At 38.2% G+C, this 16,980-nt stretch overlaps 1 protein-coding gene across 8 annotated transcripts in view; it reads right to left on the minus strand.

Moving 5' to 3' along the window:
- LOC122559687 (suppressor of tumorigenicity 7 protein homolog) overlaps nucleotides 1–16,980 on the minus strand; it is a 200,475-nt gene that overhangs the window by 50,424 nt on the left and 133,071 nt on the right. For 6 of the 8 annotated variants that reach the window (XR_015760433.1, XR_015760435.1, XR_015760432.1 and 3 more), the window contains exons 4-8: nucleotides 14,984–15,038; nucleotides 14,325–14,440; nucleotides 7,638–7,713; nucleotides 7,316–7,393; nucleotides 3,581–3,735 (exon numbers count right to left, since the gene is read on the minus strand). Coding sequence is in view for 4 of the 8 variants with exons in the window: in XM_087997202.1 (XP_087853328.1) it covers nucleotides 3,581–3,735; nucleotides 7,316–7,393; nucleotides 7,638–7,713; nucleotides 14,325–14,440; nucleotides 14,984–15,038 (480 nt within the window). In the remaining 4 variants the exon portion in view is untranslated. The remainder of the gene's footprint in view (nucleotides 1–3,580; nucleotides 3,736–7,315; nucleotides 7,394–7,637; nucleotides 7,714–14,324; nucleotides 14,441–14,983; nucleotides 15,039–16,980) is intronic. The other 2 variants (XR_015760434.1, XM_043709580.2) reach the window with 1 other exon arrangement.

Consider the following 16,980-nt stretch of genomic DNA (forward strand, 5'->3'; position numbering starts at 1 on the left):
TTGCTTTTAAATTAGTTGTAGGAACAGGTAATTAGAGACAAGGCTTCCTTAATTGATAACCTTGAAAACAAGATTTTCTTTTCTAAGTAGCACAGAATCTAACATGATAGAATCAGGAACTTTCTCTGAATTTTCTTAAAAGCTGTTGCGAAAATACTTACTTAAATAAAATCAATATATGACATGTGATGGAGAGAAATGAAGTAAGGCATAATTTCCATAAGTGAGTCACTTAAGTAATATGCAATTAGTGATAAATCATTTACTGCCATTTCCCTACAGATTCAGTATAGAATACACCAGTGGTTCCAAATTAACACAAGAATTATTTAATTGGCCTGTAACCACACAGCAAATGCTTTAATATTCAATATCACAACATCTCAATTCCAAAAAAAGAATAATCAATGACTTCCTTCCAAATTTCCTGAATGAAGCGTAAATGAGCAGCTACCTCAGACCAAGAGGCTACAGGTCACATCAGTCAACTGCCAAATTAGTATGGAGTATTTAGTCAAGATTCAATGTAGTTACGCATTTTTTGAATGAAATCATTCTTACATTTGATCAGGTTCAACTCTTTCAACAAGCAACAGTATATGCATTGATTGGTATTAATATCTCAAATCATGCCTCAATGAATTACTAATGAAAAGCAAGAAAACACATGATGCTCCAGTCCATCCCATAAAAATATGTAGAAGCGAGTTTCTAAGTGAAGAATCTCCATCTTCCAAGCTTTTATTTCAAGGACATCTTCATCCATTCCCAAATGAAGCTATAACACAGGATTACAAGCATGCTAAATAGCAGAAGCAGCATGCAATAAACAGAGGTGTGTAATATTACAAACAATGGATAAAACTAAAGCTCTGCAGTCTTGTCACGTCGATCATGAATGGTAGTGGATGATTAAACAGGAGGAAGAGACTCTCCAAGTATCACTATCTTCGATTAAGAAGGGAGCAAAGCATGCTAGTGCAGAAGGCTGAAACATCCGAAATCATCTTCAGCCAGAAGTGCTGAGTGGATAATCTATCTTCAGCTTGTCCTGAGCTTCCCAGTGTTCAAACTGCCAGTCTTCAGCCAATTTTGCTCCATGTGATGATATCAAGAAACAGTTGAAGGTATAAATACTGCAAAGGCAATGGACATGACAGCATTCTGACAGTAGTGCTGAAGATTTGTGATCCTAGCCAAGTTATTCTAATACAGTTACAACATTGACATGTATGCAACAATATGGAAAAACACCCAAATATGTCCAGTACATTAAATGTAGGACAAATCCAACCTGACCATTACCATCCCATCGGGTAAATCTCAATGATCAGCAAAAAGATAGAAATGGCATTGACAATATTATCAAGTGACACTTCTTCAGAAATAATCTGCTCACAGATACTCAGTTTGGATTCTGCCAGGGCATCTTAGCTCCTGATATCACCACAGCCTTAGTCTAAACATGAACAAAAGAGCTGAACTTTGACATCAAAGAGCCTTAGTAAAACTGAGGTCAATGGAATCAGGGTAACAACTTTCCACTGGCTGGAGCCAAACCCAGAACACAAGAAGATGGTTATGATTGTTGGAATGCAATATCTCAACCACAGGACATCACGGCAAGAGTTATTCAGGGTAATGTCCTAAGCACAACCATCTTCAATTGATCAATGGCCTTCCCTCCATCAGAGGGTCAGAAATGGGAGTGTTTGTGAATTATTGCACAATTTTCATTCCTGATGAAGGCTTATGCCTGAAACATCGATTGTCCTGCTCCTTGGATGTTGCCTGACCTGCTGTGCTTTTTCCAGTGCCATTTTCCATCGACTCTGACTCTCCAGCATCTGCAGTCCTCACTTTCTCCTAGTTCCCAAATACTGAGGCACTCTGTGTCCATATGCTGCAAGACTTTGGACAACACTAAGCTTGGGTTTAGAAGCGACAAGTAACATTTGCGCCACACAAGTATCAAGCAATGACCATATCCATCAAGAGAGAATCTAACCATCTCTCCAAGGTGTTTAATGGCAATGTCATTACTGAATCTCCCATTATCAATATCCTGGGAGTTACCATTGAACTGAAACCAAATTGGACCACTATTTAAACACGGTGGCTACATGAGCAAGTCAGAGGTTGGAAATCCTGCAGTAACTAACTCATCAACAGCCTGTCCATCATCTACAAGACACAAGTCAGGAGTGTGAAGGAATGCTTTCACTTTGCTGAGATGGATGCAGCTCCAACAACACTTGAAAATCTCAATGTCAACGAAGACAAAGCAGCCTGTTGATTGGCATTCTATTCATCATCTTAAACATTGACTCCCTCTACCACTGCCTCACAGTGACAGCAAATGTGTACCATCTGCAAGGTGTATTGCTGGACAAGCCTCTTTCAACAGCACCTTCCAAATCTGGGACCTCAAACACCCAGAAGAAAAGGACATGCCACAAAATACTGCCAGCCACAAGTTCCCCTGACATGAAACCATAGTCACTGATCCTACAATGTCATTGGGACAAAATGCAGAAATTCCCTTTTTACAACACTGTGGGTGTTCTTACTCTAGATGAACCGTATTCAAGAAGGTAGTGGTGTGCCAACTTCTCCCTGGGCAAACAGGGATGGATAACAAACATTGGCATGAAAGAACTTTTAAAACTTAATGACAGAATCTCACACACTTCAAATTGACAAAATTCCAGTCTCTCTTCAAGTTATAGACAATAGGTGCAGGAGTAGGCCATTCTGCCCTTCGAGCCTGCATCACCATTCATTATGATCATGGCTGATCATCCTCAATCAGTATCCTGTTCCTGCCTTATCTCCAAAGCCCTTAATTCCACTATCCTTGAGAGCTGTATCCAACTCTTTCTTAAACGATTCCAGAGAATGGGCCTCCATTGCCTTCTGGGGCAGAGCATTCCACACACCCACCACTATCTGGGTGAAGAAGTTTCTCCTCATCTCTGTCCAAAATGGCCTACCCCTTATTTTTAAGCTGTGTCCTCTGGTTCGGGACTCACCCATCAGCGGAAACATGTTTCCTGTCTCCAGAGTGTCCAATCCTTTAATAATCTTATACGTCTCAATCAGATCCCCTCTCAGTCTTCTAAACTCATGCTTCCATGGTCTTCCATTTAACAAATGATAGAAAAGTTTGTTTTTAATGTTTTCTTTGACATTGATATAGAAAAAGTAGTTACTTGGTCTTCTTCAACTCTATAGCAGGCTGTAGGAGCAGGAATTGATATAGCTGAACCTAACTGGCAAGCAGTGAGACTGGTGAAGTATTTTCAAATAAAAAATATTTTCTTTGCACATTTTTAGCAACTCCCTGGCCCTCAGGACTCTGCTGCCAAGAAACTGGGCAACCTATCTTCTGCAGGACTATCGGTGATAATCCCCAGGTAATCCATGAGAAGTGACTTATATTTCTTATTTATCTCTCCCCTTACAATAATGACACAATCAACTACTCAGCAACTCCAAGAAATTAAGTAAGTGAAGCAAACTACAGATTAGATTGCTGGTCATCAAAACAAGAGGTTTAAACTGGTTGCATGGTACTTACTGTGCTGTGCTTCATACTGAGCTCCATGGTGTTGCAGTTGTTGGCTACGCCTATAACAAACCTCCCCTGCTTTCAGTGCCTGTTTAAAAAGTCGTTCTGCTTCCACAATAGTAGTGGCTTCTTCTTCAGCCAAAAGAATATAGGCAGTGGCACACCTACCAAAAGATTAGATTAGACTCTAATTAGACACAGACTCACTTGATGCTACAGCATCGGTAAAATTTTGAAGTAACATCCATAAATAGTTTTTCTTCCCTTAAGCTAAATGCAAAAGTCCTAGGCATTGAATAGAAACTGTATGCCCATTTTTCTGCATCAAGAGAGTGTGTTCCAATTCCCATGTGAACTAACCCTTTGGCAGATAAGCCAGTGAAAGTCCAGTGATCGGCTCTCTAAAAGACTACATTCATCCCTGCAGAAAGGTGATGATGTCATTTATTCAGAGGTGTGAATAAGAAACAGGAAATTACGCAAATTGATGCCATAATAGCATCACCAATGCCTTTTAAAAAAAAATGGAAGTGCTGGAGAAATTCAGCACATCTGGCAGCATCTGTGGAGATAAACAGACTTAATGTTTTGAGTCCAATATAATTTTTCTTTAAGAAGACTTTTTTTTCTATTTTTATTTCAGCACCTGCAGTACTTTGCTTTTACTTGAATGCATCTGTCTTTAAATTTGTTTTTTTTTAAAACAGCGTATGGCCAAAATCTGTCAATTTCCACTCCAAATCTATGCTGAGTTAGCCGCTAATAAAATGCAGTCATTGGTCAGCTAGAACAAGCCTCTGTCCCCACTGAGTGAAAAAGGCAAAGAACAAGTACAACTCCCATTCTGGATAATTATCCAGTCCAATTGTTGGAAAATACCAAAACTGTCAATAATGAGGCACTTCCAGGGACGTACATGCCTGAAATTGCCCTTCCTGTTGCACAGCTTGCTGACACTGTCGACAAACTCACAGCTACTTGGACAAAGTAGTGAGAGCCATACCGCATTCACAGAACTTAAGCCAATCAAATATCATCAGCTTCATAAAGGAAGGAAAAACTCAAAATATCCATGGCATTCAATTAGCTTCTCATTTTAGGCCTGAGGTTTTGTTTGATGCAGGCTTATGAAAGCTTGCCCCTAATGTACACTGGCCAGAACCATGAAATAAAGCAATTCAAATTGGTTAGATTTGGAAGTACTATACATAAAACTGCCTGTTGCAATAATGAAAGGTTTCAGAATTCAGATTGATTGTTGAACAAATTGATTATCTTCATCTTGGCTCGTAACTACATGCTGAATAAGGTATATGATATTCATTAGTGTGTGTGTGTATTTAAAAAAAACTATAGTTATTCCAAAATCACAACAACATAAGAGATAGTAAAAGAATAAACCAATCTTTCAGAGTTCATCCTGTCAGGTCCCTTCTTATATGTTTTAACAAGGTCACCTTTTCTTTAAAACCCAAAGATGATAAGCCCAATTTACTCAGCCTTTCATTGCAGGAAACAAGCTCGTGAACCTCTACTGTATTGACTCCAATTTAATCCTTCCATAAACATGGAGACCAAAAAAATGCACATATCATCATGTATCGGTCAATCTAGGCTTTAGTCTGAATACCTGCAATTTCAAGAGCTTAACAAATCCTGCTTAGGCAAAACAATATCATAGCACAAGTGAAAAGTATATTCCTTACAGGAAAAGAAAGAGTTAAAAGCAATTTATAGTACAGTTAGGAGTGCAGTGATTCAATTAAGTCTGTCTAAACAGTGGCTAAATCCCTCAAGAATTATTTTTAAAATATAATTATTTGTTTCCAGAAGAGCTGCAGTGCTGGCAAACTGCATTCATAAGAATGCCTGGTCACTCTGAATACTCTGTGCAGATCACACCAGAATGCGTCATAGTTTAGGACAAACCACACTGGACAGAAATTTCAGGTTCCCTCTCTGAAGGACATTGGCTGAATTTTCATAACTTTTAATGATTGGTTTCCTAGTTTGTTTATTCATGTGCCCTGCCCAAAGACAGGTGTTTAGCTCATTTTCTGCTCTTGCCTCATCTTGAGGTCATTCCTTGGTGGCTTTTTGACAAGGCTTGGTTTGCCACTATGTTCCACTCTCAGAAACAGGATGGGGAGGCAATTTCCAAGTTTACTTTAGCAAAGTAAAATCAAACCCTTATTGCTGGCATTAATCTGAACTAGCCATCGACATGAACCAGCATCCCCAAAATCACCAAAATTTACAGAATACACATCATGACCTCTCATGGTGGGATTTGAATTCATGTTTTCTAAGCTGTTAATTTAGTACCATAACCACTAGATTACAGTAACTCTGATAAATTCTTTAATTTAATTTGAGAATATTTGTAATTCTTATAAGATGAATCCCAAGTGCAACAGAGACATCGTGAGTTACATAAAAGGGTAATTAGGATGACAGTGAAGAAAATATATGGTATATAATTTTATATAAAATTAAACACAGATATACAAGGTATACGGAACAATGAAGCTAAATTTTCTCTTCAAAAAACGATGACAAAAAATATTCAGATCCAGGGAAATTGTTAAGAGTTACTGTTTAAGAATCAAAATACAGTGACAATTTCACCCTGTTTACCAAGTCACAAGTCTAAAAGATTAGAAAGGAGGAAGTGCAATTGAAGCTAAAAATATTATGGCTAAGTTTTCTGAAAGCTTTGTAAGTGGCAGTTTTGCTTGGAAATGTGATAAGTATGAAATCAAATGCTCTGTTGGATATCCAGTTAACTCAGGGCGAGATTTCCCTTTTGCTTTGACTCCAACTCCAATTTAAAAAAGGAGAAAGTGAGGTCTGCAGATGCTGGAGATCAAAGTTGAAACTTTATTGCTGGAACAGCACAGCAGGTCAGGCAGCATCCAGGGAACAGGAGATTCGACGTTTCGGGCACAGGCCCTTCTTCCTGTGCCCGAAACGTCGAATCTCCTGTTCCCTGGATGCTGCCTGACCTGCTGTGCTGTTCCAGCAATAAAGTTCCAATTTTAAAAACCCAGGTTTAACCGTACAAGTTCACACCTGAAGAATGCTAAGTGGTCATTTAAATGGGAAAGAATTATCTACCTTGAGAGTGGAATGTTTGAGCCTAGAATAAAACAGAATCACAGTATTGTTACAGTGCAGTAGAAGGCCATTCAGCCCATTATATGTATACTGATACATTGCAGGATATCAGCAATACTTGAAATACCAAGCGGAGTAATATTCAATAGTAGAGCTCTGCCAACTGCAATTGTCAATGAACATTTTAATGACTAGTCAAGTGAAATGGTTACGCAAACAAGTCATAGAGAGGTTAATTCCTTCTTCACTTGCACACAGGGACACATTGTCATGCCGAACAGGTGCTGCTTGCTGTTATTGGTAATGTACACATGTTGATGAGCAGCTGAGAAATCAAATACTGAAATAGTTCTGTGACTGCGATGATGTCAAAAAACCTCTATAGAACAGGACCAGAGTGAGTGAATTAAATAATAGTGCCAGATTGTATAAGTCTCAGACAGGCTGATGTGATGCCAAAGTAAAAAAAGTGAATTAGGGAATAATGACACCGAGGAGTGATTAAGGAGCCATTGTTTCTTTGAGTAACTCAGATAATGTTGCAAATCACAAGAGCAGAGCCCATCCTATTTTTGAGCTAAGATCACAGCCTTGAAATCACTCCCAGGTGATTTTTTAAGAACATACATTGTGAAGTTTATTCCATTTTGGGTCCTTCTCTTTGCTTGCAGCGGCTCTAGCAGCGGACGCCAATGGTAAAATACCCTGGATGAAAAGTGGACAGGGGTCTGATCAGAACAGACACAGTGGAAACATAAAACTGTACAGAAGTTGATCATCAGCATAAAACAATCGCTCACCCTTATGGTATTTGTAAAATACATTGCTTAGAAAAAAAACGGTGTATAGAAATACAAGGTAGAAATGACATGTTAGGAATACACACTGAATCGCTGAAACAGATTAAGTGAAAAGGGAATTGAGCCCAAATACAAAAAAAGTCACTCACTCATTTAACTCTAAGGCTTCATGTGCTGCTGAAATTCTTGCTTGTGGGTTCCTCTCTCTCCAAGCTTTCTGCATTACTGTTCAAACAGAACAACAGCATCTTTTAAAACAAAATTAATTACGAGATGGAACTCATCTCTGGGATTTGAAAACTTTCCCACCTTTCTCTGTCATTAATCTATAAAGAAGTTCCAGCTGAACTTCATCAAATGTGGCACTGACCTATTTAAACTCAATGATTTTCATGAGGAGCCAGTGTTGTACTGAGGTCGACAAAGTTAAAAATTACACAACACCAAGTTATAGTCCAACAGGTTTATTCGGTAGCACTAGCTTTTGAAGCACTGCCTCTTACTCTTGATGAAGAGGCAGCACTTTGAAAACTAGTGCTTCCAAATAAAATGCACTGCTGGATTATAACCTGGTGTTGTGTGATTTTTAACACAATAACTTTAGTAGTTTTTAATTCAATGGAATACTAAATGGGCCACAGCAAATGAAAATCACAAATAATGAGGCTAAATTAACCTTTAGGTTAGCTTCATTGCCCTGATCACAGCATTTCACTGAATCAAGCACCCAATTCCTACATAAAACTGCAGCCCTTGCTAAAGAATAATACAATGCCTTGTAGGTTAGCAATTTGAAAGATGAGCACGGTTGTGTTTAAATTGAATTGAATTAGCTTTATTGTCACATATACCTAAAGATACAGTGAAAAATGTATACGTCTTCATTGCTAGGTACCTTTCTACCTAAGATGGCACTAAGTACAGCTTCTTTAGTTAAGATCTTAGAAAATAGAGAAATAAAACCAAGTAATTTAATAAATGCAATTCCAACAGAACTGCTTCTATTTTAGGCCATTTAGTTATATGATATTATCAAAGTACAGGATCCAAGCCAGCAATCACCACTCTCTCAGATTTCTCCTCATTAGCAGCAAAGTAATAGAAGGAGATGTTAACACTGCTATAAAGTGGCATTTACTCAGCAATATCTAATACGCTCAGCTTGAGTTTTGCTTGGAACTATTTATCACCCTGCCAATTTTTTTGGCATTGTGAATTTCTTGATCATGACCACTATATATAAGTTCCCATCTTTAATGTAGGCCACAAACAGCAAGTGTTCCATCACTGAGCCCTGTGGAACCCCACAGGAAGCAGACATCCAGTCACAAAAAGTACTCCCTCTTCATGTACCTATCTAAATGTTTTTTATATGTCGTAACTGTACCCATCTCTACTGCTTCCTCTGGCAGTTCATTCCATACATATGCCACACTCTCACCTTAAACTGATGCTCTCTAGTTTTCGACTCCCCCACCCTCGGGGAAAGACTTTGGCTATTCAAAAGACTTAGTTATACCTCTCGATTTTATAAACCTCTATAACATCACCCCTCAACCTCCTATGCTCCAGGTAAAAAAGTCCCAGCCTTCCACTTCTCTTTATAACCCAAATCATTCAGTACCAGTAACATCTTAGTAAATGTTTCTGCATTTGTTCCAGTTTAATAACATCTTTCCTATATCAGGGTGACCAGAACTGTATGCAATACTCCAGAAGTGGTCTCACTAACTGTTTTGAACTGTCTTGAAGAGTTTGGCAGTTATATTGCTGGACTAGTAATCCAAAAGTCTGGAGACAGAAGCTTTCATCATAAATGCAGTTATTTGCCCTTGAAATGGCTGACTAAGCCATACAATTGTATTCAAGACAGCAGTGTATCAGCACATTCTATCAGTAATTGATGATGATCAACAATGCTGGATTTACTGGTGATCCCACAGACTCTGATTGATAAGAAAATGAAGAGGAGATAAGTGAGATGATAAGGTGGGGGGTGTTAAAGAATGACTTTAGGCCATGGTGGAAGCTATGGAGCTGAGATGTTGCTTGGTGCAGATGGTGGTGGCATCCTTCATTTATGGAGTGCCTAAAGGCAATCACAAAGGTTTATGAAAAAGTGAGGGTATGATTAGTAGACTAGGTTTTAAGGATGGTTTTGATTTACCTAAACCTAAAGATTTATCCAATCTGTAGGCTGTTAAATCTGTCAGTAACTCTTCTTTCTATGTTAATTTCTTCTAACATTTCACAATCCTGACATCTGTATCTGCATCCATTGTGAAGACTGACACAAAGCATTCATTGAGAATTGTGCCTACGTCTCCTTGATCCACACACAGATTGCCTTATTTTTTCCATAGCTATTCTCTTGCATTTTATATATTTAAATAACCCTTTCGTGACTTGTCAATGCTTTCTCACGCACTTGCTTTGTTTTCTTAATTTCCTTTTAAGATCCCTCCCCCACATGTTTAGGGATTCTGCCATCTTGAACCCCTATATATTTGTCTTAATATTATTTCTTAATTATAGCCTTTACGTCTCTTGACATTCAATTTTGGTCCCACTCTTTGTCTTTACAGGAATTAATTTACCCTGAATTCTTGCTATTTCTTCCTTAAATATTTCCCACTGCTCTGATACAGTTTTATTTGCAAGTAGCAGCTCTCAGTCCATTTGGGCTAAACTGTACCTTACCTTAAGCAAAATTAGATATTCCCCAGTAGAACTCCGATCCCTGGCCCATCCTTACCCTTTTCCATAACTACTTTAGATCTGTTGAGTTATGGTTACTATATCCAAAATGTTCCCCTAGTTATACGTCTTCTATCTGCCCATTTATTTCTGAATATTAGTTCCAGAACCACCCCTTCCTTTGTGAGCAAAGTTCTGGCTAAAAAAAAAATCTCCTATCAGAACTTTCCATTCCTAACTTGCATCCAAAAACTATCCTAATTAATATCTGGGTACTTAAAATTCCCTATAATTAATGCCCTAATATACTTGCATTGCTGCAAAATTTGATTACATGTCTAATTCGCTATCTCTTCCTGACTGTTTAGGGGACTAAAGTACAGAGCCAACAGCGTTTTCATCCTGCTTGTGTATTTTATTCCAACCCCTATGGCCTCATTTGATGATCCTTACAATGAACTGTCCTTCCTCATTGTTCGATTCCTTAATCACTATTGCAACCTCCTCTTTTATCTCCCTTTCTATCTCGTTTCAATACCCTGTAAATAGGAATGCTGAGCTCCCAATGTTTCAGTCAAGTCTCAGTCATAGCTATAATATCATACTCCCATGTGCCTATCTATGCTTGCAGGTCATATATCTTACGTGGCAGCCTCCTTGCATTAGAATACATTCCATTTTGTCTTGGTAAGCTCACTTCTCTCTGACCTACCAATGTTTCTTCTGCCTTTCAGACTCACTTGCTTGCGTTTTAACGTCTAATTCCATCTCAGCTTCTGTCTCCACCAAACTACTTGTCAGGATTTTATACCCCTGCCAATCCAGTTTGAAACCGACCGAGTAGCATTAGCTGATCATCCCACGAGGATGTTGGTTCTCTCTGTTCAGATGTAATCCATCCAAATTGTAGTGTTCTCACCCCCCCCAACCAAAAACAGTCCCAATGCCTCACGAATCAAAAGCCCTCCCTCTGGTACCATCTCTCCAGTCATGCAATCTTCCTCTCTATACTTCTATTCCTACACTTACAGCTACATGGCACTGAATAACTGAACTTTTAAAGATGTATTAAGTTTCTTACTGCTAACACATCATGAAAAACTAATGTTATATTTGCTGCAATGTCAAATATCTGTATTTTGATAAAGATATTTCACATATTTATGATATTTCAGCTTCTACTTTAATCTTGTGTTATGTCCCAATCATTTATTTCACACTTTGTATAAGTTAATTAAAAGTACAAGTTAGTCAATGCATTTTAATTTTCTGGTTTGCTGTCTGTCAAAAAGTTTCAAAGTGAATTACTGCTAATCCAAGTTGATAATGTCATGATTGCAACAGAACTTTTTGACTCGGTGTCAGTTTGAGTCAGGCACCAGAAAAGGAATAATGCATATCACACAGATTGAGACATTTGTGGGCAGTTTTCTTGGAAATCAGCAGTGAGCACTGTCACTTCATTGCTGGTCATGAAATCTAGGCAAACAGTAACATTATTCAAAAAATTGACTTGCTTTGTTTTTCTGATTTTCTAAGCCCCCCCCCGCCCCATATTCTTTTTTATGCTGCTATGTGATATACATCTTTTCAAATTTGGAAGGATGTATTTGTTTAGTAGGAGTTATTATTAATCATGATTAAAAGTACAAACAAAACAGAAATTGCTGGAAAATCACTGCAGGTCTGGCAGGACCTTCTGTGGACCACTGGACTAGAAACGTGAACTCTGCTTTCTCTCCACAGATGCTGCCACATCTGCTGAGGTTTTCCAGCAATTTCGGTTTTTCTTTCTGATTTCCTGCACCTGCAGCTCTTTGGCTTTTATTTTGATTAAAAGTAGTTTGGTAAAATAGACAGAGAAATATTCTGAGTTTAGCACATCCAGTCAGTTAACAGAAATGCAGTTGCTGACATTTACACTATTTATGGGCGAATTATCAAATTGCACAACATGGATCATTTCAATAAATACAATATTTATTCAAAGCTATCACACAGAGAAACAAGATCACCATCCAACACAAATGAGTAGTAAGATTTTGCTATAGTTGTACAAGAATCAATGTAGGTAGAATGGTAGCAAAAAAACTTTCTAATTCCATACTCCAGTAGAATTTGGTCAATTGGTAGTACAGAATTTGAGTATTGTCAAGAAAAAAAGACATCGTGTCAAAGCTTTTTTGTCTTGCGCTCATATGACAATTAACAAGAATACCAATGTAAGGCGATCCACATCTTTACACTGTAAGAGCAAACTGTATTGTTTGGTCAGTAAGCAGACTCTGATTGGTAGAGGTGTTGCCATAAGAAGATATCAAGTAGATGAAGACATACAGTTAACTCAAAGCTTTGTTTAAATTTACATCTGGCACATTGACTCTAATTGGTCAAGGCAATTCTGTCTGATTTCAAAGATTTGTGAGGCAAGAGGCTGTTGGGTGGGGGATTATCCCGGATACTCTGGACACTAACATGCCTTCCATTTTGTGCAAGGCATCATCTCAATTAAAGACCTGAACTTGAATTAGGAACTGTTGCCCAATGATTGTTAAACTCATTAACCTTGTGGTATTTTGGTGACTAGCCCTTGACTCAACTGCCTTCTCTTTACGGAGAGAAGAAGGGCTCATGCCCGAAATGTCGATTCTCCTGCTCCTTGGATGCTGCCTGACCTGCTGCGCTTTTCCAGCAACACATTTTCAGCTCTGCCTTCTCTTTACACCAATTACCTGACTGGGAATAAACTAGTTACCATAGACAATGAAGCACTGCCTGAAAGGTAGATCACATTTTACTATTCACTTGTGGAAAGATGCTTGAAGAGGATATCAGCAATATATCAGGGAATTTTCTGGAGTCTTTGCCAGGGCACCACAAACACTTTAACAAGATTATTTCTGGAAATTTAGAGGACTTAACCTGAAAATACTGAGTTCTATACTGCCCAATCTTATTGAGCATCACCAGGAAATAAAGGAAGTGATTAGTTTTAGCATCTTATGATGGACTTCCTGTCATGCAGTAAAGATGGTAGACAAGAGGCTGGGCAGGAGAGAAGGGACTGACAGGAGGACTATTACCCTGCTATGGGTCCAGGACATTCCCCTCCTCCTCCTCCCCCCCCCCCCCCCCCCCTTACACCTCCACACACACACAATCAGGCCATCCAATGCTCCTTCCTGGATCCTGTATGCCTTCTCTCTTGCTCCCAAAAGCATTCTGAAATCTCCTGTTGTGTGAGAGTCAATGTACTTCACACCTTCCGTCAAAGTGATGTGTGGAGACAAAATAATTGTCTCTAATTGAAACTTGAGGGGAGGATAGAGCTGCAGGTTTCTGATTTGCACTTGAAGGAAGGTCAAAATATTAATTGGCAATAAGATCCAAAATCTTTTGCTAAAACCAGTCTTTAAAATAACTGCTCTCACTAGCACAGTACCCACTTAAGACCATCAAAATAAACTCCTAGATCTTCAGATGGTTACCTCTGTGAAGGCAAAACTCAATAGCATCTCGTAGGTGAGTTCCACCACTCAATATAGTTATGCATTTAAGTTCTTTACTGTGTGCAAATTAACCTCATTTAATGATCAGTTATAAATTTAACAAAATGTACTGTAGAAAGATGAATTCTAACTCCCTTATTGAAATAAGTAACATATTTTTATCCCACGTCCACAGTGTTACTCTTTATTTTGAATTTGATTAATATTTGGAAACAGCATTGCTGTTGGCAATTTGGTAAGTGCACAGACTAGTATTACATTGAGCTGTGCAACACAACAATGTGCCAGGTTTGCTCCAAGGTCTACATTGAGGGTAGCAGTTAGGGCAATAAGGAAAAGAACTGGTTTATTAAGGTTTTCCACTCTGGATTATGATTCAGTCTACTGGAGGGAAATGATTCCTTTCTTAAAAAAAAAATAAGTTTCTACTTCTAAAAATTCTGGGATACAGTACTTCTTAAAGATTAAATGAGAGGCAAAGTAAGATTAATTTTCGATGGCTAAGCAGAAATCATGGGAGTTTCAGGGATTATAAAATTGATCCTGAATTACAAATCAGACAGAATAACAGTAAACAAGGAACGCAATATTCACGAATGTCTGAATGCTCGATCTTACAGTCCTTCTTACTAGCGTCTGCAGGCCGTAAGTGGTCAGTCTCACAAGTGAAGAAAGTCTGATGATCTTGTGCAGAAAGATTCATGTCATAATATGTCAGAGGCTCCCTTCCCGTTACCCATGTATACCTTCAGAAAAATAAAACAGAGTGAAAAAGGAAACAGTGAACAAAATAATCTATATATTGGAGCCAAGATGAGCTAAAACTGTTGCTTCAGAGAACAACATCTCAAATTAACCACATAATGCATAGAATAGCTCAAATATGAAAGCTCAGTTATTCTTCCTTTTCTTGAGAATGAAAGATTTTCATCCAAAATGCTGTATCATCAGAAAAAGAAAATAAATGGAGGAGATAATGTTAACTGTACAACTTTTTCCTACGGGTAAAATAAAGAAGCATTTGCCAAGTTAGTGCTTTAGTGTGTATTGCACTTCTCAAACCAATTAACATCCATACAAATGCACACATTACAAACAGATTTCTATGCAATATTAAATATTCCAGCCAAAAAGTGAGCAACATTAAATCTAGGTGAGGATTCCAGCTGCCTCTGGTAATATGCATATGACAAAGTTACTTGTGGTGTTTAAAGTGAATAACTATATACCACGAAATAAAAATTTTCCACACAATTTGTGATACCGACACTGCATGCAGCACTACTCACCGATTGTATTCTGCTCCTCTAAATAAATTGAGCGGATTCCGCCACACCTTACATTCTGTCAGTGAAAACAGAAACTAATCATTGTTTTGTACACTGCACTGGAATGAAGATAACACATTCTTATTGTGCATAAAACAGAAAACTCATTTAGAATCTCTCAACTGCACAATTTCCAGTGATGGAACATAGATTTATATAGCGCCTTTAACATAATGAAAGAGTTTTAAAAGTCCTGACACCTAGCCACATAAAAACATATTAGATGAGATGGTCGAAAGCTTGATCAAAAGGCTACTTTCTAAGAAGTGCCTTCAGTGAGAGGCAGAGAAGAATGAAGAGGGAATTCCACAGCTTAGGACCTAGACAAATGAAGGCACATCCAACAATGGAAGAGCAATTAAAAATGGTAATGCAACAGAGTTAGAAATTGAGGAACACTGGTATTTCGATCGTGAGGAGATAACATAAATCAGGAGAGGCAAAGCCATAAAGGGATTTGAAAACAAGGATATGAATTTTGAAAGCAAGACATTGCTTGACCAGGAGCCAATGTAGGTCAGTTAAGTACAGGGCTGATAGGGGATCTGGACAAGCTGCAACATAGGACAGACACGGCAGAGTTTTGGAATGACCTCAAGTTGATAGATGGTAGAGGGTAGGAGGTCAATAGGAGTGTGTCAGAGTAGTCAAGTCTATATGTAAGCAAACAATTAAGCTGAGATGAGTGAAATTAAGCTGAGATGAGTGAAATATTGTAAAAGATGCAAATCAGCAAATTTAGTTATGGCTGGAATGTTAGCAACTTGTTTGATTTCATACCTGTATTTAAGGTTTTCATTAAATAAGAATGCAAAAGGTACCAGGTTCTGTGTTGTCACTTGCAGTAATGTCACCAACTGAGTTCTATTATAATGACCTCAATTATATGGGGATTGACAGCAAGAATAAAGAAGTCTTGCTTTACTTGTACAGGGCTTTCCAAATCTTCAGGAGGAAATATTTATATTGGAGGCAGGAAAGTGAAAGTTTAGAAAGATGGCCCCTGAGTCCTATGGCTCTATCAGAATATTTCCGATGATGGGAAGCTGAATGAATTGCGCCTACACTCTTTAGAGAAAAAAAAGAGTTTTACCGATGCCCTAGCAGGGCCGATAAAATTCTATCTATTAACTTTCAGAAAAAGCACAAAAACACATGTAATGAGATCTACCACTAGGTCTGCAAATCCACACTTGTACTCATTCACAGTTCTGTTATTGTGAAAAAGCATAAGATCAAGTCATGGCTGCACTCTTCAGAGGGAGTGTGCATCTTAGAAGCCAATTCAGAAATGACAGTGCAGAATTTCTGGGAGTATCTCCCTGCGTCATACAGAACATTAACTCTGTTTCTCTCTCCACGGATGTTGCCACACATGCTGAGTTTTTTCAACATTTTCTGTGTTTGTTTTAGATTTTCAGCATCTACAGTATTTTGTTTTAACATCTCTCCCATAGTTGGCGTACAATGCCAGGCAAGCAAGACAAGGGAGAAAGTTATCCATGGTGGTTTTTCAATTGCACACTCCTTTAATCCTATAGTTGTTGAGCTGCTGATGTCAACTCTGTTTCTGTGCAGAAGTGCTGAGGAGACCACAAATTTCTCATGGTAAAAGATAAATTGGATGAAGTAAAAAATAAAATGTAATCACCCAGCTCACTAGTATCTTCTACTGGTCAAATCGCGCAAGCATCAACCCCATGAGAAAGGGATAGAAGAAGATAGGAAAATATACATGGCCTATTCCTTGTGGATTCCTCAAAGCTACATTCTGAAAAGAAATCTACATCTGACTTTCAAAGATCATTGCAAATAAAACCAGCTTTTGACATTTTTATACAGGTTTATACAGGAAATAGGTACAGTGGAAATTACCATTCTTTACAAGTTGGAATCTAACTGTTTACAAGAATCCAACAGGTTGCTTCGATCTATAGCTGATCAAGGATTCTTAGGTT

The sequence above is a fragment of the Chiloscyllium plagiosum genome, unplaced genomic scaffold (assembly GCF_037043375.1).
Source record: "Chiloscyllium plagiosum isolate Xiang-an unplaced genomic scaffold, Cpla_swu_hap1 HiC_scaffold_19, whole genome shotgun sequence".
In the NCBI taxonomy this organism is placed as follows: domain Eukaryota; kingdom Metazoa; phylum Chordata; class Chondrichthyes; order Orectolobiformes; family Hemiscylliidae; genus Chiloscyllium; species Chiloscyllium plagiosum.